General features: G+C 40.6%; 1 protein-coding gene across 1 annotated transcript; it reads left to right on the top strand.

Annotated features, from left to right (window-relative positions):
- The first annotated feature begins 49 nt into the window (after positions 1 to 49).
- fam163ba (family with sequence similarity 163 member B, genome duplicate a) lies at positions 50 to 26,632 on the top strand. Its single transcript, XM_015940618.3, has 3 exons — positions 50 to 188; positions 19,750 to 19,865; positions 26,057 to 26,632. The coding sequence occupies exons 2-3, from the start codon at positions 19,773 to 19,775 to the stop codon at positions 26,492 to 26,494; spliced, it is 531 nt and encodes a 176-aa protein (XP_015796104.1). The 5' UTR covers positions 50 to 188; positions 19,750 to 19,772; the 3' UTR covers positions 26,495 to 26,632.
- The last annotated feature ends 806 nt before the right edge of the window (positions 26,633 to 27,438 follow it).

The raw sequence follows: 27,438 nt of genomic DNA, 5'->3' as shown, positions 1-27,438 counted from the left end.
ACTCGTATTTGATCACTTCAGCATTTAGTTTTTTTTTTGTTTTGTTTTTCTTTCTTTTTTTTACTGGCACTGGATTTTTTTTCTTTTCATTGACCTCAGCATTAAGTGACTGATTAGGTAAACTGCAAGATGGAATTTGAGCTCCAAGGAGTGAGATGTGACCCAGAGAGTTCCTCTTATATCTGAAGGTAATGCTTGCTGCATTTTCATAGATAGATAGATAGATAGATAGATAGATAGATAGATAGATAGATAGATAGATAGATAGATAGATAGATAGATAGATAGAGATAGATAGATAGATAGATAGATAGATAGATAGATAGATAGATAGATAGATAGATAGATAGATAGATATTTTCAGCACCATGGACAGAGACTCTCTAGGTCACACAGCAGAGGATCCTACTTTTTCACACAACAAATGCATGAATATGTGTAGTTAAACCATTATTAATTTCATCACACACACACACACACACACACACACACACACACACACACACACACACACACACACTGAGTCTCCACAGAAACAGATGGGAGGAGGAATATGATGGACAGGTTCAGCACTTTGCATTGCCGCCTGGGCCGGTTCGCCACATGCTGACAAAACAGCATAGCTTGTGAGCCAGAACTTCTGTCACCAACTGTTAGCCATGGTCGCGTCCAAACTGTTCGCTGCAGATATTTTTAGGCAGAATGGAAATGCATCTCAGGCGGCATTAAAGCTCCGCAACATTAAAGTACTGTGTGAAGGAGAGCATATTATTTTTGTGATCAGTGAAATGGAGCGCAAGATGCAATCCACCACCCACTGAGTGTTGTGGAAACACTGTGCAGGATGAGGTACTAACCAACCAGTTGAAATGTCATCCCACTAGCCATTTAAAAAAAGCTGGAATGAATTTTGCATGGAACTCAGACTTTCTCCTTAAAGAGAGAATAATTGATCTCTTTAATATTGTAGTAAGATGGACTTAGAGTTTGTGCGTGTTTGTGTGTGGATGTGTTTGCAGCTACTGAACTAGCCATAATTAATTTCCCAGTTCAGCCAACAGATGTAAACATACCATGATTTAATAGTTGGAAATTTCACTGATGCATAAGATTAATGGTTGAGCAGATTAATACCTGGCTCCTATACGCCACAGTTTTTATTTATTAGGTTAACTGGACCAGTATTCTCCTATTATACAATAAGACTCACAGAGTTTGGACACTTTGTTGCTGTTAGATCTCTTATGGCAGGAAAAGTTAAGGTGGGGCTTGTGTTCCCATGGCGACTCCGTTGATGACCCTCGGATCAACCTTGGCCTCAGGGGAGATCAGTTATACACACACACACACACACACACACACACACACACACACACACACACACACACACACACACACACACACACACACACACAGACAGATAAGAAAGACACAGTCCTGTCCTTCCTGGTGCTTGAATGTGCGTCTGCCTGCTGCTGTTCCATCCGTCCACTCTGTCTCTACAGCAGAACAGTGACATGTGAGGGGAAAGGAAAGGACAAAAAACACATTTCTAAAACAGATGAGTGCAGCAGGCCTATAAACTGAGATGGCTTCATAGCAGAAGGGGTTAAACTAAAGTGCTTTTAATCTGATTACCCATAAAATATTCTCCTGGGAAGGTGAATCCATGTGAATCAGCTTTTGTTCCTAGATTGTGTGGAGAGTGGGGTGGATGGATTGAAGCTGGGGGGGGAAGGGAACATGGCTGCTCACTGATCATGTTAAACAGTCACCATCCGCTTATCCCTTCCTCCACCCATCTCTTGTCTCCTCCCCCTCGACTCAGCTCCCCCTGCAGCTACACCCTGACATGCTCGCACATCACTCATGCAGCAGATGATGCGCTCAAACCCCAGAGTGACCAGCATTCCAGCCTGAATGTGTTTGTGTGGGGAAATCATTGATCAGCTGACCTCATCCAACTGAGTGATTGTAAAAAAAATATTACAAGATTCATTCTAAAGAGTGGAGGATAGGTCAGGGAGAGTCACAGCGGGAATTAAATCTGTTTTCCTGTGTTTCTCCATGGCCATTTATCAAGTGCCAAACATATTTCCTAATTTGTTATCATGTTTTAAGGATTTTGCTGATTATTTGTATATTTTTGGCCAAGATGAGCAATATTTTTAAAAAGTATACCATGAGCCTTTAAAATGCTGAAAATGCTACTTCTGCATTTATTTTGTGGAAGAAACACAACGGACTCAAACAGGATTTAAATAAAAACAATAAAGCATGACTATGTAAACATTTTTATAAAACAAATGCTCATTGTTCTTTGTGCCAACCAGTTAGATCTTTACTCAAAGACATAAAACGCTCTCTCCTTTAAACTTACAGTTTTGTGCATGCATTACACTTTAAGACTATTGCATTCCTGCATAAATGCGCAGCACTCATTTCAAGTAAGCCTAAAGGCATCTCATTACTTGTTTCATGGTCCAAAGCAGTACTTCCTCCCGCTTGCCTCTGTGGATATCATCAGAGAATGGGGTCTAGCTGTGTAATTTTCAGTCTACCACAAAAAAGTTGCAAATGTCAGCAAAGCCCCTTTCTAGACAGTGATGTAATGAAGATGAAAGTGAGAAAATAAGACGAGTAAGAGTCAGTATGCAATTAAAGATTCTCAGAAAATGCTTCTAATGCACACGTTTCATTTGCTCTGTTGTCCTGCTGGGAGAAGCACAGACCAGTCTGGGGAAAGTTGGTGCAAATAAAACTACTTTTTAAGTGTAAACCACCCACTCAAAAACATCTGAAATGGTAAAATGTCAGACTGCAATAGAGCTGTCGTCATAGTAACTGAAGGCCAGTTCATGCTGTTGCACACACACACACACATGCTGCCTTCTTGAGCACTGACCATTAGCAGTAACAGCCAAGCAATCACCAGCTCCGAGCTCTCAACACACTCCCCTCAAACATCTTCACTTTTCATCTCATGCATCTTTTCTTCTGATTAATAATTATTTCTCCCCACATTTTGCTTTTGCTTCTTGCTTTTCTCGCTTTTTTCCCACCATAACACTATTTCTCCTCGAACACCATTTTAAGTCTGAGTGCTTGTTTTTGTTTCTCTTGTTTTGATGACACCTTTATTTACTGGAGACCTTTACATCCCAATTCAATCTACATTTGGAGGAATAATATCACACATTACGCAAAATACTATCAATCCATTTCTCATGCAGATTATATGTTCTTTGATGAAATAGTCTCAAAGCTGCATAAACAATGGAGCCAGTATTAAACATAGACATAGCTCTGTTTCACATTTTTTCAACAAAACTAGTTAATTTCATCTCCAAATAACCCCAAAATTAAGGTAATCAACAAAATAAATGTTATTTAAATATTTGTCACATTCTGTTTTGCCATTCACGCTTTTATTTAGTCATGTTTTAAAAATGACACACTTTTGCACCTTCAGGCAAATCTCCTTTAAAGAGTCAACACAAGGTGGCAGAACAAAGGCAAAACACACTGGTGACATGTGGTATTCATCAATCAATATGCCTGCAGTGTTTTTTTCGGTATGACCCCATTTCCTTTTTGCACAACATAGTGAAATATTACTATACGATTTAATCATCAAGCATTAAAGTTGCTGAAGAACATACATAGAAATCCTTAGTTTGGAAATCCGGACTTCCGTCGTGGCTCTTTGCTACTTTTATAGCAGCGCCGTTGTGTTCATGTGACTGATTGACTACATAGAAGATTAGGCTTAAAGCTGCAATGACATTTTTGGAAAACAAACATTTTTTCATGCCCTTTAACAACATTCTAACATAGTTTTGCTATAGAAATATTGTGGATATTTAAAATAATGAAAACCATTAATTAAATAAAGGCAATAACACGTTTCGGACCAAAACCAACAATTGAACCATCTGGTGTGAGATGTGCGCTCAATAACGTCAGAGAAGGAGAACCACCTGGCTGCTACCACTTCAACTTTAGGACAAACTACCACAGTCCCAAAAAGAAAAACACAATTTGAAGTCACAACAAAACACATTTGGACCTAGGAAGCAGCGGATGGTGTTTAGCACTATCTCATTTCCTCTTTAAATGCGGGTTTCTGGTTCTGGCAGAAGCGTCTCAGTATACCTGATGGAAGGGGTGGGTGTTCTGTGACCATGTTAAAAACCTAGCTTGTTCTGTAAATTTGCTAAAGCAGCATTAATTAGTTGATGTCTACATTTGAAACTGATCTTTACAAGGATAGATATATTTCTTTAAATATTTTAATTTCCTAAAAGGTCCTGTGCATATTTTATAATAAGCAGTTTTTATCATCACTAAACTGCTCAACTCTTCCACCTGCTGATGTGAATTGATACCTGCAGCCTCCCTAAGATATGAACTCTAAGTCTCTCAAATCAGGTTCTGAATATGTATGTCGCAAAAACTCCTATTTGAAATCCTCTTAGAAAGCTCTAGATGTATTTCTCTGTTTCTGCATTCATCATCTAAGTATGGTTTATCTTACATGAAGATGGTGTGAAGTCCTATCTCCCAACTGTTATCCATTTAGTTGACTCACAGTCAGGTTCAGTTGAAGGACCAGTATCTCATCTAGGCTATAAATTTGGATATTGGCAGTTTTAGTGTTTATTTCTTCTGCTACATCCTACTGAGACAAAAGCATCTGCATCCTCTTCTCCTCAGGCTGTCCTTGTCCCTTTAACAACCTCTATCAGATGCATGTTGTAGCATCATCCAGACGGTTCCTGTTCCTGTGAGGTTTCAGTTAATCTAGTCCAGCTCGTGTAACCTCAGATGCTTCTGTATGGGAGGACTTCTTTTCTCTCACAGTTGGAGTTAGGTCTTGTTCAGTAGTCTGACAGTGATTTTAAGATGCTGATATGATGTGACCTTCACTGCTTTTCCTCTGCTTTTAGTCAGGCACCTGGCCAGGTGTAGATGTCTGTTTCGTTTACTGAATGATGCATTTTAATGCACAACTTTAGACTAAATATCAAATGAAATATCCGTTATCCACTATGAGGATGTTATGATCAGGTTACATGTCCTTGAGTTCAGAAGGAACTGAGGACTGCATCTGCAGCATCATCCTGCTTTACTTCCAGCCTCGTCTCGTCTTGCACACGATGACCAAACAGATGGATCTAGTTTTATTTCCTTATGATTTTAAATACCTACTTTTATTGAAAAGTGAGCAGAAGTGCATACTTTCAGTGTCATAAACCATAAGAACTGTGTGGGTAGATGGGGATTTTTGAAGGTGCTAAATTTAAATTTTGAGAAATGAACAGAGCTGCACATTACTCCTAGTGCAGCACATATAAAGCGCAGCAACGCCACAAAAAATGATATATTCATATTAAAGTTCTTGTTTTACCCACGCTCTCAGGCACAAGATGGTAGATGTGGGTGTTTTCTTTCTTTTCACCACAAACTTCTGTTGCAAACTTGATAACCTCACATGCAGAGGTTGGGCTGTGTGAGTCGTAGCAAACCAGCTCAACAACCAAATCTGACATTACCTTTGCTGCTGCAAGAATATTGTGAAACATTTTATTTTTTTAGCATCCATTAGCTAGTTCATTATGATCTGAATATTAGTGACCATACCTTAAACCCCTTCCATCAATCCAGCCTGAGTAAAGTTGATTATTAGATCTATGGGTAGTATGGCGGTGTTACACTCAACCCTGTGCCGTTAATGCACTTCCTGTCCGTCCACCTGTCTCACTTTTCTCACAGAAAACAAAATTTGACTCTTTAAAAAAGAAATCTGTTGCACAGATGTCCTCAATGTTTTCAAACGTTTATCAAAACAAGCCATGCCAAGGTGAGAATCCTCATGAACATTACAGGACATTGTAAAAACAGCGATTGGCTGGTGTTATTTTATTTTTCAAACTGGCATCAGAATAATCCTTTAAAAACCCGAGTCGGTCATAGCTGAAAGATTTAGGTCAAGCTTGCAGGAAAAAGCACATTAAAAAGACAAGTTAAGCACAAGTTAAAAGAGCAGCTGTGATATTTATGTATTTCCTCACCAAGGAAGAGTTATAGAAATCATCCTATTTAAAGACTTTAGAACTGAAGTGTTCTTCTGTAGTTGAAGTTGTCACAGTAATCAGTTTCTTCTGTCTGCAGTATCCCATCAGGAGAAGGTCTGACTTGTTTTTCAGGAGGAAACCAGCAACACACTGAGAGTTAAAGAAGTCCTTCACTGAGAAACCATTCATCATTATTATTTTTGAAAACGATCGGTCACTCTGAGTTTAACATGCCAATCAGAGGTGAGATATTTAAATATCAGGAAATAAGACCCCGTATCCTGTTCTGCCACTCTCTCTTCGAGCTGTCTTCTCCGTGCTGATTCAAGTGCTTCTGCCCCCCACCCCCCCACCCCCCCCCCCCCACCCCCCCCACACACACACACACACACGCCATCCCCACCCCGAGTACGACTCACAAGGCACTCGTTTCTACTAGAGACCACTGCAGATGTACAGGTGCTGGCCAGTAAATTAGAATATCATCAAAAGGTTGAAAATATTTCAGTAATTCCATTCAAAACGTGAAACATGTACATTATATTCATGCAATGCACACAGACCAATGTATTTCCAATGTTCATTACATTTAAATTTGATATTCATAAGTGACAACTAATGAAAACTCCAAATTTGGTATCTCAAAAAATTAGAATATTCTGAAAAGGCTGAATATAGAAGACACCTGCTGCCACTCTAATCAGCTGATTTACTCAAAACACCTGCAAAGGCCTTTAAAAGGTCCCTCAGTCTTGTTTTGAAGGCACCACAATCATGGGGAAGACTTCTGACTTAACAGCTGTCCAAAAGACAATCATTGACACCTTGCACAAGGAGGGCAAGACACAAAAGGTGATTGCTAAAGAAGCTGGCTGTTCGCAGAGCTCTGTGTCCAAGCACATTAACAGACAGGCGAAGGGATGGAAAAAATGTGGTAGAAAAAAGTGTACAAGCTCTAGGGATAACCGCACCCTGCAGAGAATTGTGATGACAAACCCATTCAAAAATGTGGGGGAGATCCACAAAGAGTGGACTGCAGCTGGAGTCAGCGCTTCAAGAACCACCACGAGGAGACTCATGAAAGACATGGGATTCAGGTGTCGCATTCCGTGTGTCAAGCCACTCCTGAACAAGAAACAGCGCAAGAAGCGTCTCGCCTGGGCCAAGGACAAAAAGGACTGGACTGATGCTGAGTGGTCCAAAGTTTTGTTTTCTGATGAAAGCAAGTTCTGCATTTCCTTTGGAAATCAAGGACCCAGAGTCTGGAGGAAGAGCGGAGAAGCACAGAATCCACGTTGCATGAGGTCCAGTGTAAAGTTTCCACCGTCAGTGATGGTGTGGGGTGCCATGTCATCTGCCGGTGTTGGCCCACTCTGTTTCCTGAGGTCCAGGGTCAATGCAGCCGTCTACCAGGAAGTTTTAGAGCACTTCATGCTTCCTGCTGCTGACCAACTTTATGGGGATGCAGACTTCACCTTTCAACAGGACTTGGCACCTGCACACAGTGCCAAAACCACCAGCACCTGGTTCAAGGACCATGGTATCCCTGTCCTTGATTGGCCAGCAAACTCGCCTGACCTTAACCCCATAGAAAATCTATGGGGTATTGTGAAGCGGAGGATGCAATACGCTAGACCCAACAATGCAGAGGAGCTGAAGACGACTATCAGAGCAACCTGGGCTCTCATAACACCTGAGCAGTGCCACAGACTGATCGAGTCCATGCCACGCCGCATTACTGCAGTTATTGAGGCAAAAGGAGCCCCGACTAAGTATTGAGTGCTATACATGCACATTCTTTTCATGTTCATTCTTTTCAGTTGGCCAACATTAGAGAAACAAACATTTTTTCATTGGCCTTTAGAATATTCTAATTTTCTGAGATACCAGATTTGATGTTTTCATTGGTTGTCACCTATAAATATCAAAATTAAACGTAATAAACATCGGAAATACATTGGTCTGTGTGCATTGCATGAATATAATGTACAAGTTTCACGTTTTGAATGGAATTACTGAAATATTTTCAACCTTTTGATGATATTCTAATTTACTGGCCAGCACCTGTATTAGAAGATGAATGTATGGGTAAGGGTTAGAATAGAATATGAAAGACCCTTTTAAATATATTCCACACATTCAGTTTATCTAGAGCTGATGCTAAAAATAAAATATAAATTTAGGACAGTAATATGCATCAAGATAAAGAACTGTATGAGATTATTTGCTCAAGTTGTTTATTACGAAATATTTCAAACTCATAAAGATTGTGCATAAAAGTCTAGACTTGTTTAGCAAAATCTGCTTCTTTTTTCTGAACTGAACGCTGCCTAATTTGTTTCAAAGTTAATATTAAATATTCTCTTTTGTCAAATGTCCAGATATGTGTTTGCACATAATCTCACACAAGTCTCCTTCTACATGTGTTATGCTGTTATTGAACGATGCATATTTCACCCAAACTAACTGGAACCTTCCCTGAAGCTTGTGGCTAAAACAGCAGAGCTGAACACTCTTGCTTTGATTTTTATTTTATTTTTTTTGTGGGAATAGTGAAGGCGGGCTCTCTAAGTTTCTAGGCTTTGAAAAACTTGAGCTCAATTCATCAACTATGAAGTTGAAAGAACTGGAATGTCTGATCCTGCAGCCCCTGGTGGTGCTGAGATTACAGCCTGTCGTGTGCAGACCGGCGGTATTATTTGCACAGCAGAGGGTAAAGCATTGTACAGCGGAGGGGAGGAGCAGGAAGTGTGGTGGCAGACTGACAAAATGTGATTACATGCAATTATTCTGAGCTGATTTTAAAGTGAAAGCTTTCCTTTTTCTTGTCCTTTAACCATTTAGGGTAGCCAAACAATAAGTGTCAGTCTTACAAATAGGTAACAAACATTGTTTAGATTGAGATTGTTTTTATTTTCAGACTTACTGTGTTTTGTGTAGAAAAGGGAAAACATAAAGAGGCTTTTACAACATTTAAATGACATTAATAGTTGTTTTTGTTGTGCATATGCAAATGTTTATGTTTATGTTTATGTATTTAGCAGACGCTTTTGTCCAAAGCGACTTACAAGTGATAATCGGCATTTTGCCCTTGAGGCTAACAACAATAGTAACAAGAACAAATTGACATCAGTCATGGAGAGGAGGGAACAAGGAGTGGACAGTAGAGAGGGGGGACGGGTGCAGGCAAGGTGCTAGTTAAGAAGATGCTCTCTGAAGAGCAGGGTCTTCAGGAGTTTCTTGAAAATAGAAAAGGAAGCCGCAGTTCTGGTAGTGTTTGGAAGGTCATTCCACATTTGTGGAACGATGGATGAGAAAAGTCTGGATTGTCCTGAGCGTGGTGTAGGCACTGCTAGCCGACAATCCTGTGATGACCGGAGCGGCCGGGCCGAGACGTAAGCCTTTGCAAGAGGATTCAGGTAGATGGGGGCCGTACCATCTCGGACTTTGTATGCTAGTGTTATCAATTTGAATTTGATGCGTGCTGCTAGCGGTAGCCAGTGGAGCTCAATGAACAGAGGGGTGACGTGTGCTGTTTTTGGCTGATTGAAGACCAGATGCGCCGCTGCGTTCTGGACCATTTGAAGAGGTCTCACAGTACAGCCTGGAAGACCAGTTAGAAGGGCATTGCAGTAGTCGAGGCGGGAGATGACAGTAGATTGCACCAGGAGCTGGGTGGCATGTTGTGTTAGGTATGGTCTGATCTTTCGTATGTTGTGCAGCGCAAAGCGGCATGAACGGGCAACAGAGGCAACATGATCTTTAAAGGTCAGGTGTTCATCAATCACAACACCCAGATTTCGAACTGCCTTTGAAGGAGCCAGAGATAGGAAGTCATTCTGGATTGAGATATTGTGCTGTATGGATGGTTTTGCTGGGATGACAAATGCATATCTTGTTCTTGACAGAAAGTATGCTTCATTTGATTTACTTTAACACAGACACACATAGAGCTAATGCTTGAGAGGATCATAAAAATGCAAGGTATCTGCCCCTTAAAAGTTTCTTCAGGTTTAGATGTTTTGTCACAACTAGTAAGTTCAGACAACCTGACTTCATAAAAATGCAGTTTTAAGATTTATTATTTATTAAAAGAGGAAAAAAGCAACAAAAAATGGAGCTCATTCCTCTGATAATGAAAATAGTGTGATGATCCTAATTTTTAAGTAACAAAAAATAATTTAATATTATATATTTCAGTAAGATGTCAGTCAGTGATTATGTCATGTCAGTAATGCTGTCGTTACTAAAATCCAGCCCAATGTCATGTTCTGGAGGTGGAGGAAGATTTCCAATCTTTAATTTAACTGTGGGCCTTGGATTAAAATGTCAAGAAGTGAAAACACGAGACACAAGTTCTTACAAAGTTTAAATATATCCCCCCAAAAAATCTATTTCATAAAGTTTAAATCATTTCCTCTAAAAATCGATGTCACTCGTTAGTTACTGTCACCCTTTTTTTAATTCCTTAATCTGTTTTAAATTATTCTAAAAATAATTTATGCTTTTCACTGCTCTGCAGCTTCAAAATAACTTTTTCTTGCACTTTCTGTTCTGTCATATTTTTTGTGATTTATGATTGCCCCAGCTTTAATGGCTGGGTATAATGATGTAAATAAATCAACACATAAATAAATGTAAATTAATTTAACATAATAATTATGGCTCATTTGTAAATATAGACAAGGTAAATGATTTTTGTTTGCCCTGTTTACTGGATTTGTAACGAAAAAGACTAAAACAAATAATAAAACATCTAAATATTTTAATATTAAAAGAGATATTTGATGGCTTTTTCTTAAAGTATATTAGTTCTATGATTGATCCTAAACGTGTTCATGAGGTCCTTCGCACTAAATCCCTCTAAAATGAAATGATTTAAACAATTTTATCCTTGACAGTTTCAGGACCTTCCAGAATCTGCTGTTTCAGGGCTCTGTCACTTTAAGAAAACAAGCTGGAACTGGCCACACCTACCCATCCCTGATTGGCTGCTATGAGGTGAGGAGCTCAGATTTAGGGAGGGGCTCAGAGTAGAGCTGCTGCTCCTCCACCAGCTGCTCTCTCTTGCACATGAAAAGAAGTGGATCTATTCAAAATGTTACCGTGTGACATCACAAATAAGGACATTTTGAAACGACTTGTTTTAGATACACAATTCCTAAAACCAAACGCTGGAAACTGGCTGGATGTTTTTATTTACATTTGGAGTGTTTATAGAGGCAGTAGAGACAAATAAGGCAGCACAAAAGGGTGCAAAAGGTGAATTTTACATCAAACGTGCCCTTTAAATAAACTTTTTTAGGTATAAAAGACATTTTAAAATAATTAATCCAGACTCAAATGTTTATATATCCAGAAATTGAGACAAAACCATAAGTGGCAGAACTATTGCCGCTGATGTCGATCCTTTAATGCTTAATAAGCTTGATGTGATTTGTGTTGTCTTCTGCCGACAGGGTTTGTGCCCTTTTTTATTCACACAAAGACTTGGCACCAAACCCAAAAGTCTAAAGCAACATTTGTCTCAAACTAAAGCATCCTGTGTGGACATTTAAGGATCCTTGTTTCTTCGGTGAATGCACAGCGTAAATGCAGTGCTTCCTAAATCAGTCTGCAATTTGTAATGAAGAACCACAAGGTCATTCAGATGGATGGGAGACATTTAGTGAGCTGGATAATTAAATGAAAAACCCCTCAAGTCTCCTTTTAGTGCTATATTCATACAAGCCAAGAGCCATTTTTATGATATATCATTCACAGAGGAGCACTAATTACAGAAATGTTCACAAGGCAATGCAGAGACATAGAAGGATGAAAACAATTGTATTCATGGCTACCAGGAAATACGTTGTTCCTACTTTTATTTTTATCAACTACCCAAAATCCCGCTTTTCTTTATTTCTGACCGGTACCTGATTCAAGGTCAGGGTTAGGAGTGTGCTAAACTGGTCTGCAGAGGGATGAGGCAGAGATTTACCTCAGGCTACTCCACATTCATGTTGTCATTATTCTTGGAGATGGGTTCAGGGGCAGCAGAGGAATGATGAAACAATATGCTGGAACAGGGTGAGTCAGAAAGTGAGAGATGAGTAATAGAGTCAGGGTGGGTGAAGCCAGACGTTGTAATGTGGGCACAGCTAACATGAAAAGGCTTAAAGATGAACAGTTCAAGCTTTTTAAAACAGTTGGTTAGTTTAGTCAGAACAGATAACTGGAGTCTTCAGAATGTTGCAGTTTAGAACTAACGAAGCTCAGACTGACTATTTAAGGGCACATTGTGTAATCGTTTTACTTGATAACTATCAAAATCTGGGGGGAAGTCCTTATTACTTATTCATTATTACTTCTCACCAAAGTCTGTACTGAATATTCCTATTAGCTTGAAATTTTACATTTTATGTACACTCACTGGCCATTATTTGGGTATGAATGAATGAATGAGAAGTTTAATGAGAAATTAAAATCAATAGTACAATATAATATAACAAAGAAACATTTGCAGGTTTACAAGCAAACACACAACTTACACAGTGCTAAGAATGGGCGCAGGCAGAAGCATAAGCTTATAAGCCCAGCCCCCCAAACCCTTTGAACTTAAACAAAATTTTAGAATAGCATACCGATTCCATAATTTTTACATCATGTTTGAAATGTATGGGAATATATTCAAATCCCCATTCTAGCTTTATAAAAAAAAACACCTGTCCAACTGCTTGTTAATGCAAATTACTAATCAGCCAATCACATGGTGGCAACTCATTGCATTTAGGCATGTTGGCATGATTAAGATGATCTGCGGCAGTTCAAACCGAGCTTCAGAATGGGGAAGAAAGGTGATTTAAGTGACTTTGAACGTGACAGGGTTGTTGGTGCCAGACGGGCTGGCCTGAGTATTTCAGAAACTGCTGATATTCTGGGATTGTCATGCACAACCATCTCTAGGGTTTACAGAGAATGGTCCGAAATAAGAAAACATCCAGTGAGCAACAGTTTTGTGGGCAAAGATGCCGTGTTGATGCCAGAGATCTGAGGAGAATGGCCAGAATGGTACGAGCTGATAGAAAAGCAACAGTAGCTCAAATAACCACTCGTTACAACCAAGGTATGCAGAAGAGCATCTCTGAAGGTACGACACGTCAAACCTTGAGGCAGATGGGCTACAGCAGCGGAAGACCTGGAAAAATGTTGCCTGGTCTGATGAATCTCGATTTCTGCTGCAGCATTCAGGTGGTTGGGCCCGAATTTGGCATCAACAACATGAAAGCATGGATCCATCCTGCTTTGTATTATCGGTTCAGGCTGGTGGTGGAGGTGTAATGGTGTGGGGGACATGCCCTTGGCACACTTTGTGCCCCTTAGTACTAATTGATTATTGTTGCAATGCCACAGCCTTCCTGAGCATTGTTGCTGACCATGTACATCCCTTTATGACCACAGTGTACCCATCTTCTGATGGCTACTACAGCAGGATAATGCTCCATGTCATAAAGCTCGAATCATCTCAGACTGGTTTATTAATAAACAATCATTTTAAAGCACTGTTATTATATCTGACTGTTTTTAACAGCAACCCTAGCTCAGACACCACATCACTTTCCACATATATGTCATGAGCTCACTGAGCGTCACATTACCACATTCATACTGAAAATGTTTTGGAGAAAGTAACTTAAAGTAATGCAAAAGTAGTGTAATGCCTTACATTTTAAAATCAGTAATATTGTAATGTAATGAATTACTTTAAAATGAGGGTAACAAGTAATAAATAATGCATCGCAGTTTTGAAGTAACTTGCCCAACACTGGGATACAGCCGGCAAACTGATGAAACAAATGGAATAATAAAAGATTATTCATTGCAAGGAGAGTAAACTTGGCTTAACTGACTTTATTTAACACAGCAAACATGATGAAGCTCAACTTGGCTCAAAAGACTTGACACAACACAGGATAGTTGACTTGGTATGGCTTGAATGACTCAGCTTGATCCAATAAAACAAACTTGACTTAACTAGACCTGACTTGCTTGACTTGGGTATGACTGGAACTGGCTGTCTGGTCTGGAGGAAGGTTGTAGATGAGCTGACGCTGTTTAGTGATGGACGTTTGAAGCCGATGCTTTGAAGCATGGACTGAGTGTAAAAGAGGCGGGTTGTTAAAGCTTGTTGATTCAAAGCTTGCTTCGTTTCACAGAAATCGTGACCGGTGAATGATGAGGCACTGTTAATTTGGGTCACGTAACCAGTTCATTTACTGTAACTTTTCAAAATAAAAGCAGACAATGCCCATAGTGCTTTGTGGGTGGTTTTAATTTGGTTTGTGTGTCTTGCAGGGTTTGGAAGATTGAGCTTGTAAAAAAAATTGCTTTATAATTAGTGTTGGTAATTAGTGTTAGTTGCATTCCTGGCTTGACTTGTATTAAGAGTGTTAGTTGTAGTGTGTGAGTGGGTGCCGGTCGTTCGAGACACACACCTCCACCCCCCAACCTCACCTGTCAGCGCACCTTTTGTGACAGATAAATGGGTGGTCAGTAGGCTTGTAAACATTAGGTGAACTGTTTCTCTGAATCAAAGAATCAATGAGAATCCGTGTTTGCAGTCAGGTCTCTGGCTGGAAATTAATGAACAGAAAAAACCTGCTGCCGGTGTGTCGGTCTGGAGGAACAGACAGAAGAAACAACTCTTTGAACTGTTTCGTATCAATCTGTGAATCCCGAGGTGAGAAGTTGTGTTGCAACAGCATCGGATTCTTCACATCAGTACGCTGCAAGTGGCAGGAGGTCTGAGAGAAATATTAAAGATAAAATTACGCACCCTGATGGGAGAACATTAGGTAACTCAAATAGTTTGATTGTTTTGGCAATTTGTAGTTGAATGATTGATGTTTGCCTGCTTTGTGAGAAAGAATGACCTCTTCTGTGGTTAGACACAGTTTGTTGAGCCACTAACGAAGCAGTTTTGCATTCATTCTCATATCGTTTGTGCAGACAGAAGTTTCAACTTTTTAACTTCCTGAAATACGGTTCTGACCTTTTAAAGGAGCAACTTTCCAAACTGTGTTGTTTACCGTCTGAAAGTTCTCTACATGGACATGTAATGTGCTGGAGTGTGCCTCTGCTGAGCAGATCCGCTCTCTGACGTCTACCATTGTAACAAAGCTCTTCCCATTGTCATGGGTGCATGTTTTTGTGTGTTGTGTGCAACTCAGATCCACCACCTACTGCGTACTTCTCTCCCATTGAACTGAAAGCCTGTCAACGGCCATTATTCCGAGCAAGACCTCTGCTGTGATCCCTGCCATGTTTCATAAAAGCGTGGCAATTTATTCTAAAGCTCACTGTCTGAGCATGTTAGCTACTACTAAAATTACCGTGTGTGGGTGTGTGTGTGTGTGTGTGTGTGTGTGTGTGCGTGTGTGCGTGTGTGTGTGTGTGTGTGTGTGTGTGTGTGTGCGTGTGTGTGTGTGTGTGTGTGTGTGTGTGTGTGTGTGTGTGTGTGTGTGTGTGTGTGTGTGTGTGTGTGTGTGTGTGTGTGTGTGTGTGTGTGTGTGTGTGTGCAGACCCATTGCTTTCCTCCTTTTTTGCTCCTAACTCTGTCATTCCCGTGGACGAATCCTGCCAAAAGGAGCTGAGTAGACAAGTTAGCCTTTCTCAGGTGCTTTTTCGCAAAGAAGTCTGAACTCTGTGTGTGTGTGTGTGTGTGTGTGTGTGTGTGTGTGTGTGTGTGTGTGTGTGTGTGTGTGTGTGTGTGTGTGTGTGTGTGTGTGTGTGTGTGTGTGTGTGTGTGTGGCTGAATATTTAGCACTGTTCGTCACCTTGCTGCAACACATCCCTCACACACTGATCAGATTAATGGAGCCCTAGGGGATGTGGGTTGCCTCCCAAGCTTGCACGGTGAAACAGGCCTTGCATGCATGTGTGTGTGACTTTTCTTCAGACCTGGTTTAACATCCAAAGTTTGTGTAGAGCAGCTACTAAAAAAAAAATTCTTTCGGCTGCTGGTTTGTAGATGAAGGTCAGATCAAATCCTTTTAAAAGTATTCATGCTCAGTGTCATGAAAACAGGTTTAGAGTGAACTGTGCACATGAGGGTCAGACACAAGGTTACATTCAAACACCCGTGCATTCTCAGAGCAAAAGAATTGTTTTGTCTTTGTATCTCTGTTGACAATGTGAGTGTAAGGAGCAAAGCTGGCTGTGTGACATTAGGATGTGAATTTATGCCCAAACAGCTTAAAACATTTAAGTATAATGTCACAGAGCCACAGCACTGCAGTATAATTGTTTAGCTAATTTGCACATCATTAAAATGGTTTTGCTTGAATTTTATTCTATAATTTGTACATTAGTGTTTATACTCTATTTTAATTTTTATAATTGAACTGTACAGACACTCTTATTCAGATTATTTTTAATCCAGCGCATTTTTCTGTTTCTTCTTGCTTTGTTTCAGACGTGCTTCACACCTTTTCCTACAAACATCATCCACCAGAACACACTCACAGCCTTTTGTAGTTTATTTAATTAAATTCCTATTATTTGAGTTATTTTTAGTTTTATCAGTTACAAAAGTGTTCAACTCTATCAACAGTGGTCGTGTTGTTTAAGTATTTTAGACTTGAAATTTTATTTAACCACTCAGACATAATGTTAGTTACTATTTTTATGCATTTTTTTCTGCAATGGCTCCTTAAACTAGAAAAGTTGCAGAAGAAAGCTAAATGTAATTTTATCATTTTAGGTTTCAGGGTCTAATGACCTTAACTTCCAGGTGAGATTTAATAGGTTTAACTTTCAATTTCAGTTCACACTCAAGAGATTCAGACTGCCAAAGTGTGTAAAAGCACCATCAATCATACCGAGATAGAGGGCATGTGTTGCTCACTCATGCAGCTCCAGAATTCAGCTCATTCGTTTGTTTTGCTCACCTGCTTTTCCACGAATCTCATCATGTTTCAGATCAGAAAAAGGCTCAGAATTGTTTTTACAGTATCTGTTAAGCGTATTCATGCCTGCAGACCTGCAGTGTGTCATAAACTTTCACAATTAGTTCAATATTTCTTTTGTGTTTTGGTTTTCTTTTCAGTTTTTCTGCTAAATGTAAGTTTTTTTCTTTTAGTTGAACTCCAGTGCTGAATCCTTGCATTCCAGTTTGGTTGACACAATATTTATGATATTTTAGAGCTGCTTCAGGAATGCCAAAGAGTTCACAGAATAGAAAATAGTTTCTCATGCACTTTAGAACAAGTTCAAGGTAAGGATGAAAGATGCTGACAAGTGCTTGCATCAGGATGTGAGTGCATGCTGCTTTTGTTCAAAAATTTTCATATTCTTTTGTGCTTTTTTACAGAGCATCTAAGTAACTTTGCTGGCATATGTCCATGTTGCAGGGTTCTTGCTTGTTCATAATGACTTCCTCTATTGAGTCATTGTTTAGCAACAAGCCCGCTGGCCTATTTTTGGGGTTTCAGGCAATTATCCGCAATGCCGAGTGTCGGTGTGGTCCTGTGACACTTCCAGATAGCTGACGTGATGAAGAGAAAATGTCTCTGCCCACGTCTGTCAAGTTCCAGATATAATAGAGTTATTCAACATGCAGACTGAACGACTCGTCTCATTATCTGCTTCCACACTGATTTTTGGTGAAAGCAGTCCAAAACTGCCATCCTAGGTTTCTGTTCACCTGTGTATATCTGTGGAGTGATGAGAGGCTGGTGGAAAAGGGCCCCCAAAGATGCACATGACTCAGTAAGAAAAAGTTTAAAGTTTTTAGTTTGTTTATTATTTTTGAGTTTTTGTTTTTGGCCTGTAGGGGAATATGTGCGTGTGACACACAGCACTAGTCAGAATAAAGGGTATAACGAGGGTATGGGGCAGTCCCTGCGCTGCTGCGGGCTTGCATTTATCTTGGATATAACTTTCTTTTATCGCAATCAAAGCCACGCTCATTAAGTTTTTTTTTAACAAGCTGCTTCTAAAGGTGCCTGTCCTCCACAGTTGCTGTGTAGTCTCTGGTGGTCTGAGCTCCAGCTCTAACGGAGAGAAGCTTCAGGAGCACTGTACTCCAGTTTATCATCTCCGCTGATTCTGTTTACGAAAGCAAAACTTACAGCCTGTGTTTACTTTCATTTTACCGGAGCTTGGCAGTAGCTCTCCACATGATCATGACACCGCCCTCTGTTGCACCAAGGTGCGATCAGCATTTATAAGACAGGTAATTACTGCAATATCACTACCAAGCGGGGCGGAACGAATACTGCAAAATGTGCGAATTGCCATGCCGGCATGGCACAATTATAAGACTCACCATTGCAGTAATATTACCCTGATTTGCCAGCACAATGTGTCTTGTAAAAAGGGCTAGTGTGATGTAGATCTGTCAGGATTTTCAAATCCCAGAGTTTTACCATCTATTTTCTATCAGAAGTTACTGCAGGAGATAGGTGTAGGAGACTATTTTCATGTTTGCCTGCCTGTTAAATATATACTGGGCAGTTCTGGTTTGCTTTTAGCACCCCCTAGTGTCCATTAAAGAAACCAAATGTGAATCCTATCTGTTCACTGTGCGTTCATCTTTTAACCAACACAATCTCACACCAGAAGCAGCTGAAACACGGGTGTTGGAAAGCGACACTCTGGCACAGCGCGTCACCTCTCAACGCACGTCGGAAACAAACGCTTGGGTCACCCTTCTTCAGTTTCAGCCACTCAGAGTGTGAGAATGTGTTGTTTCAACACCTTAATCTAACAGCTGAAATGTCTCCTTAACCTTCATTAGTTTCTACAGGAACAGTTAATCACCAAATCAATCAAATCAGCTATGTTTACGAACTAAAACATGCAGGAAATCTACTGAAAGCAGATTTCATCACCAGGCATGTCAGCTCCGCTTTTACCAAGTCCAACAAGGACCTGACTGGCACTCCAAAGTTGCAAGTGCGATATTCTGGCCACAGGGGGCGGTAGAGATCTAAGTGACAATTCATTAACCCTATAAAGGTTAATTTTTAGCACATATTGGCTCAAGAAAATTATTTTAAAATATGAAAAAGTTGCATAGTATGCCTTTGAACTAAGTGACTGATTATTTTCTACTATAATAAGTAAAAGAAACTCTTTCTCAGTGAAGGACATCTTTAAAATCGTCCCCATTTCATGAGGAGATGTTGATTTTCATTTTGACCTTTGAACTCCTACTACAGAAATATGTATTTACTTGATTAATTGACACTGTTAGAAAATCATCCAGGCAACATTTACATTTATTTAATAGGTTTAATTTCCTCTTTTAGCGTTTCTTGCATCAAAAGCTATTTCCTCCCTTCACCGACTCATCTGCTCCGCTTGACTCCAGTCTTCTCTTGTTTCAGCCACTTGTTTCCATCCATCTTTTTTACCCCGTCTTCACTGCCATCCTGTATTAGGTTGCTGACCTCCCCTCCTCCATTGTGAGACCCTGTCTGCGTCATGAGCAGCACTTTTAGGATGATTCTATAACATGTCTCTGAGCTGCTGGACAACTCAATCAGCAGCACCGAGATGACACACGGTTATAATCCACTTAATGAAGCAAGTGTACTAATTAAGTGTGGACCTTTTCTTCCTCTGTTTCTCCTTTCCCCCGCCGTTCCCTTCACCACTCCTCCTGATTCCCTCCTCTTCCTCCTCACAGGGTGTTGATGGAGAGCCATTCGAATGACAGCCGGGACCGTGGTCATCACTGGTGGAATTCTTGCTACGGTCATATTACTCCTCATCATCGCAGTGTTATGCTACTGTAGGCTGCAGGTGAGGACGAGCTCTGTGTTTTATTCATGTTACTATCACACTGATCTGCCAGACAGTGGAAACAAACTAGTTCAGTCTGTAAAAACGTAAAAGTAGAAACTTAATGATGCACTGAAGAAAAGTCAGTTTGTGTAGTTTTGCAATAAATGGCTCCTATAAAACTAAACTACACATTCCTTGCTTTGGCAGATTGTCCACATGTTCTAATCTTTTAGCTTTAATATCATCGTGGTGCTCACCTCTAATCACAAATCACATTTCTGAGCATATGTGCGCAAACGTTGAACTTAGTATGCTGACGTTAAGCAGATATGACACATTTGGACCAATAATTTGCCTAAAATTTGTGAAAGATTTCCATTAATCTAAACACTAAAATCTAAAACAAATCTATAAAAATGATTTGTTTCCATTTTTTTAACCCTCTGGAGGCAGGCGTTGCAGATTTGCAACGTTAAAACCTACCTGGTTACTCCACATACGTACTTCATGAGCATTTTAAACTCAGAAGTACCCCTGAAGGACTTAGTTGTTCGTCCTTTTGTCAAAACTTATTTTGAGCCTGAGAGGGTTAAAAACAAGCCTCGTGCAGCCTTTTTATTTATTTATTTTAATGAAGAATGACTTCATGTCTTGGACTAAAAACGGGTCTTGGAGATGCATCAAAAAATTTGCAGGTGATCAAAAAGTGGTCAGTATTTAGCACGTTCAGCTTAATCGATTAGTCTGAAACCCAGACGTCTGATTTTATTTTACTTTTCTTGGTTCTTGGTGAAATAATTGCTAAGCAGTAATACAAATGTGATATTTTCCAGGTTCATTAGCTCACGTAATTCATGCTAGCAGTAACAGCTCTTTTATCATTACTTCCATAATCAGGATTTTAAAGCTTTTTTTTCATTCTGTTAAATATATTTCTGTGAGACAAATTAGAATTACAAATAATTGGTAACAGCAGGACAGTGTGGCGCAAGAATCAGAAATCGGTATTGGCCGTCAAACCCAGAAAATCGGTGAATCTGTAGTCAGGTCATGGATTGTAGTAGATCCAGTTTCAAGAGGCTTGCACGGCAAGCATGACTCACAGAAGGCTCTGAAGCATGTTAGAGTAATGCATGGACCATGCGTAGCTACCAGAGTAGCATGGAGCTTGTAACTGCAAATCCTGGATGAACACTTGTGCAGTTAATTAGAACTTCAACCTGCTCCCTAACCCTCTCAGGCTCAAAATAAGTGTTGATAAAAGGACGAACAACTAAGTCCTTCAGGGGTTCTTCTGAGTAAAAAAAAAATGCTCATGAAGTACGTATGTGGAGTAACCAGGTAGGTAGGTTTTAACATTGCAAATCTGCAACGCCTGCATCCAGAGGGTTAATGGCCCAGGTTCATCTTACTGCTTATTTCCTCTCAAAAGTGTGAATGTGTGTTTCCTTTTATAATCATGGATGTAGTTGTGTGTGTGTGTGTGGTGGGGGGAGGGTACATGACCCCCCACCACCACTTTTTCCAAAGTAAATTTTTGTCCCCTGCACTTTTCCAAAAACAATGTTCTGCTATATTAAATAGACACTGGTTGAGCACTAGGATCAAGCAGAAAACAACCGCTTGTGTTGAAGCCTGTTTCACATTAGAACCGTCCATAAGCTCATCTATTGGCTCTGCTGATACTTGCTAACATGTGATAGGCCGTTCCTGCAACCTGTGTAACTGGCAGTTCTGCATTTTTGACATTGGATAAAAGAGCCTCTAGGCCAGGGGTGTCCAATCCTGGTCCTGGAGGGCCGGTAACCAGCAGGTTTTGTGGTTTTTCTGCTTCAACACGCTTGATTAGCTGGTTGAATCACCTGTGCAGCAGCTCATCAGGCTCTGCAGAAGCCTGTTAATCACCTGCTGATTGAAATCAGGTGTGTTGAAGCAGGTTAACACGAAAACGTGCTGGATACTGGCCCTCGAGGACCAGGATTGGACACCTCTGTCCTAGGCTGTAGCTTTATACATACTTTTTGTATACTCACTGTAAACACCCCCCCACCCCCACCCCCCCCCGCGAGGTCCTCATGCCAGTTGTGTCCCACCCACTTCTAAAGTCAAAACTACATCCATGTTTGTAATCATTTGTGCATTTTTAATTTTAAACCCAACTATTCTGGATAGGCTTGCCAAATAATTGTCCATTCATGGTTTTGAAAACTCTGCCTATTTTGCTCCAACTTCGTGACAATCTGTTGAAGAATTCGAGGCTTTCTGCAGAGTTCAACTGGGAATTGAGAGCATCCCAGTGTCAGTGTGTAAGCTGAGGCTGAATGCTTCAAAAAAGAGGAAAATAATAAGGCAGTGTGTGTCAGTTTACATGCAAAGCATGCTAGCTATGCTACAGACTTGTCATCGTGGCTATTTGATTTCACAAAGCCGTCAAGCACCAACAAATCAGCAATAATAGCTCACTGTAAGCTGCCATGGAAACACAACAGAACCAGGCAACCTTTTCTTGATCTGTGTGTCTGAAAGCTAATACAATTTTCATGATGACACATGGGAATAGTGTACTATCATCATGTTTTAATTTGATGTGTGGTTCTTAAGATTTCTTTGACTGGGTCAAAATGGCTTCTAGACAGAAATCTTCTCCAGCTGTGAGGTCTACATTTGGCATGTTCACTGTCCTGTGGTGTCAGAACACATTCAATAATCTCTAATTCTAACTCTAAGCATTTTAACTTCTAATCCAAAGCAAAAAGTTAAGCAGTCAAAGTAAAGAACCAAGAAAGCAATGTTAAAAAAAAGAAAAGATCTGCAGAAAACGTACAAAAATGGTTAAATTAGCAGTTTCGTGCACAAATGTTTAACAATTATAGCTTTGGAGCATCTCCTGCAACCACTCTGAGGTTTGTTTTCATGCAGGTCATCAGCGTGGATGGCTGACATTTTCACTAAGTGATCATCAGTGTCATCATGTATCGAGTTTTTAAATGTCACGTTTCAAATAGCAAGAAGAAGGCGGCTTTCTTTTATTGATGACAAGAAAGCTGTTGTCAGTTCAGGAGTTTTGTTGTGAAATATCTGACGCTGATATTTGTTTTGCACATGTTTACGTTGATTTTGTTTCTGTTGGGGAAATCTTGTCCAAACTGGTTTCCAACACGAACTGTTGTGGTAAACTTGACTCAAATAATTGACACGTTCACATTTTCTCAAGTTTTTCTCGTGTTTAACATGAAAACAAAACACAAGTTCAATTCATGGAAGTGAAATGACCTGCTTCGTGTTTCCACGCTTGACAAACTCCACTTAGGTTACACTAATACCAACACGCAGCACCACTTCTGCAGCTGGGTTTAATCTGCAGGAATCCGCTGACAGCACTTCACTTCTTGAGGGTTGCAGAGGAGCCTTTCAAACATGATTGGCAAACAAATGGAGCTAATTAATTCAGAAATAACACCTTCTATTTTTAGGCTTCCTAAAGAAGTAGCTTAATAATCTGACTGCATTCTTGGGGAGAAGATTACCGTACCGACATTATCCGTGACTTATAATGTAATTGTAATTGACTAACATAGCACAAGCAATAGGACACTCATCTTTCTGTACCAACATGAGCTACAAAATAAACTAAATTCATTTTATTTCTTTAGATTTTCAGTGTTTGAGTTCTTCAGCAACAAAAGGCAAACCTGCAACAGGCTCAGACGCATCATTTAAAACGAGTTCTTGCACAGAAAGTGTTATTTCCTTGTTGTAAATCACTGCAAAATGTGTTAGTTACTCACAACCACAACAGAGTAGATTGACAAACATCTGGTGCCAAAACTTTCATGAATGAAGCAGCGGAGGATGCTTCTCACCTCCTCCTGACTGACTTCAAAACCACCCTTTGTCCTGCCACCTTATGCAATCACCTCGTTTTATGCAACAGCATCCATTCCTGCATGATAGTATATATGGTGAATGTGAAAATGTGAAGTAATCAGATTTATATGTTTAAGGAATCAAAGTTTAGATCGTCTTTAAAGTAAAATTGGGATTTGATTCATTTGTCTGGTTTTGGCTGCGTCCCAACTCCCCTGTCAGAAAAGGAACCGAATAGAGTTACATCACTTCAAGGAGAATGTTATTCAGATGAGTTCTTGGTGACTTTGTTTCTTGGAACTAAACCAAATATGTGAGCCATTAGACCTGAGACGTGTCTTCCTGACTCTTTCCGTCTCCATTTTATAAACTGGAATGAGGAATAATGGTTTATTTGACTCAAACAGAAATAATAAATGTGCAGGTTAAACTGGAAAAATGAGTATCTGGTGTAAAAATCCATTTATTTCAGTACTTCATCATAAACTGAGAGACCATCTAAAATCTTGGGAGCCCTTTCCAGGTGTTTTGGATTTGCATCAGCTGTAAGCCATAATCATCACAATTATATTAAATGAAGGCTTGAAATATCTGGCTTTGCATAGAATGAGTCTATTTTATATATTAGTTTTGCCTTTTTAATTGAATTATTTAAATAAATGAACTTTTGCACCATGTTCTAATTGTTCAAGTTTCACCATACGAAACAGATGTTCCTTAAGGAGGTTCTCCCAGATTTTACAAAGAGCCTGTAGTTCTGTTGAGCCAGTCCCTGACTGGGTTATTTGTTAGTGACTAGAGTCATGAAAAATGTGAGAAAACATGTACATTTTTTAGTTGGAGTCGCTCTGAATTGTTTGCAGTTTATCCTGATTTTATTTAATCAGCAACCCCTCTCAAAGCTGTCTCACACTAAACTGAAAAGAAGTGATCCAGATGCAGAGAGGGTCAGTCATCATTTTGCAGTATTTTTCATGCAACACACAGTATGCATGAAGAAGCTGAGATATTTTGAAAACTCCTCTGTGAGGGCTGTTCTGAAGTCATCACCTAAAGTTGCAGCCCAGCGAGATGCTGGCTTAAGACAGACCTCCTGCTTCTGAGTCCTTCATGCTTGGTTGCTCGGTTCGCTCAGAATGGACAGCTGCTGCTCAGGAGGCGGAGTGAAAATCTGATGCTTGATGACCAACTTCTCCCTGCTGACATGTAGTTGTCATGTGTGTGTGTGTGTGTGTGTGTGTGTGTGTGTGTGTGTGTGTGTGTGTGTGTGTGTGTGTGTGTGTGTGTGTGTGTGTGTGTGTGTGTGTGTGTGTGTGTGTGTGTGTGTGTGTGTGTGTGTGTGTGTGTGTGTGTGTGTGTGTGTGTGTGTGTGTGCGTGGCACAGCTCCATGAGCCGCTCAAGTCACCGCGTCTCGTTATTGGCGCTATTTAAACCCATGTTGTAAAATGACTTCTGCCCAGCCCAGATGTGCTCACTTGTGCACCCGTGAGCCGTGGTTCCGCTGGAACGCGTCTGACCTCTGACAGACGCACTCTGAACTTCAGACCTTCAGCGCGCTGTTAATAGCCTGAATGGGAATCATTTCTTGATTTATTTTGTTCCATCCACAATGTTCTGTGTGTGAGGTTTACAATGTCAGAACACCTCATGAGACAGGGTGTTAATTACAATCTGCCAGAATGACTCGCCACCTTCAGATTCCTCCAACCCCGTTAAAAATGATCAAATACGGAACCTATTGGTGTGCACAGGCCAGAGTGCTGAAGCTCGGCGCATTGTTATTATGAAGCTAGGGCACACGTGGAGGACACATGCGCAAAAATATACTTGTTTTCAATTACATTTATTGGGCCCACTTACTTTTTCTTAGGCCCACCCACAAATGAGTTTCTGGCTACGCTAATGGTGACATATGACAGACTTCTCTGAGCTCCGCAGCCATTACACTTTTCACCTCGCGCACCCCCTAGCGGCAGCTCGCGCACCTCCCGGGGGTGCGCGCACCACACTTTAGGTGTGTTGGAGCAGAGAAACAAGATAAACCCTGGTCTAGAGCATCAACTGGTGTTTGTAATTAACCGTTTAATGGCTAAACATGGATTTATATACCAGCAAACTTCAATACAACAGTGATAAAATGATTAATAACATTTTATTATGTTAATGCATGCCCATATGTTTTCATCCAAAACAACATGTACCAAACATTAGGTACATTATTAGGTAAATGCAAAAAGGAATGATTACGTGAGAAATTATGAGTCCATTAAACATGGTTTCATGTGTTACATCTCTTCCTGTCTCTCACTCTCTCTCTCTTGCTCCCCTCTCTCACCGCCAGTACTATTGCTGTAAGAAGGAGGAGTCTGAGTCGGAGGAGGAGGAGCCGGACTTTGCTGTGACGTCCCGCCTTCCGCCAGTGCACTCCAATCACAACATCGTGGCGGCGACGGCGGCCGCCTCCTCCATCCCCAATGGCCCTGCCATCTTCCCCACCCCCCCACTGGCAAGGAAACTGACGCGTTCGCAGACCTTCTGTCCATCCTGCACGCACTATGACCTGCCTTTCTACCTTCAGCCCCCCCCACCGCAGGTCCACCACCAGCCGGACGGACTGAGGAATGGAGGGGAGCGAATCAGCTACCGCAGCGTCCAGCAGCAGGAGCTGGACCTGCCGGTGCCGGTGAACATTTCTAACTACCGTAAACCCAACCTGGCCCGGTCAGTGACCATGAGGGAGATGTTCACACGCAGCTGCAGCATCAGCACCGATGTTTAGCTGCTTCTTAGGACAGTGTCATCACAGTTAACACGCTCAAGTCAACGACTTCCTACCTGAGATCACTTTGTCCTGCTTCCTCTGGACTCCTCGCTGATAGACTGGCAGATGATGTCAGAAGGGCACAACCAGGAGCGATCTTCTCTTCACAGCTGCAACGAATAATACAGGATTAGGAGAAGTCTTATGTTACGACCAGGTGATCTGCTTGTTCCTCCATCAGCAGATTTCACAGATTATGAAATGTCACTCATGAAGAGTGGAGAAGAAGAAGAGGAGGAGGGCTTTTGCATTTTAGCTGCCATCCACAGACATTTTTCATAGTTTTATCTTAGGCCATACTATTTTAAGATATCAAGGGCTCATGGAAGATTTAAAGTCCTTATTTTCCATGTCTGACAGGGAGAGTATCTGCACACAGTGTTGGTACAGTTCTCTGTTCTAAAAGAGAAAAACACATCCTTGTTGATGCAGGCAGGCTGGTTTAAGTGCTGAAACGGGCCGGGTTCTTGCATCTGTGTGCATAAACTGTACGTGAGTGCATGCATGTGAGCGTGTAACGTGGTGATCTGTTATGCCAAACTTTTATTTCGTTTTCACTTCTGAGTGACCCATGTGCTATTTCAGAGAATTGCAAAGACAACCAATGGAATTACTTATTATTGTTTCACAACTGTTTACCAGTCAGACTTAAAGCAGTCAAAGGTGACAAACGGTGTTAGAGCAGCTTATTCAAACTTTCACCTTTGTTATGGTTCTTCACTGAATTCTGTATTTCCTGTGTTGTATCTGACTGGTCTGGCTAAAGACTCACCCTTAAAGACACGTGTATAAATATTTAACTGGCCATAACGTCTCTTTCCTCTATATCAACTCGGTGGACTGAGGAAAATGTGTCCACCCTCAGAGGTATTCCGAGAGATCCAGCTCGGGATTGATTTTAT

The sequence above is a fragment of the Nothobranchius furzeri genome, chromosome 6 (genome assembly GCF_043380555.1).
Source record: "Nothobranchius furzeri strain GRZ-AD chromosome 6, NfurGRZ-RIMD1, whole genome shotgun sequence".
Lineage (NCBI taxonomy): Eukaryota > Metazoa > Chordata > Actinopteri > Cyprinodontiformes > Nothobranchiidae > Nothobranchius > Nothobranchius furzeri.
Note: the sequence above shows the minus strand (reverse complement) of the source record. Positions and strands in the feature narration are given on the sequence as shown.

Bases quoted from the DNA above. Each gene is read 5' to 3' on its own strand.
- fam163ba (XM_015940618.3), top strand. From the start codon at position 19,773: ATGACAGCCGGGACCGTGGTCATCACTGGTGGAATTCTTGCTACGGTC. The intron at 19,866-26,056 runs GTGAGGACGAGC...TCTCACCGCCAG, and splicing joins TATGCTACTGTAGGCTGCAG to TACTATTGCTGTAAGAAGGA.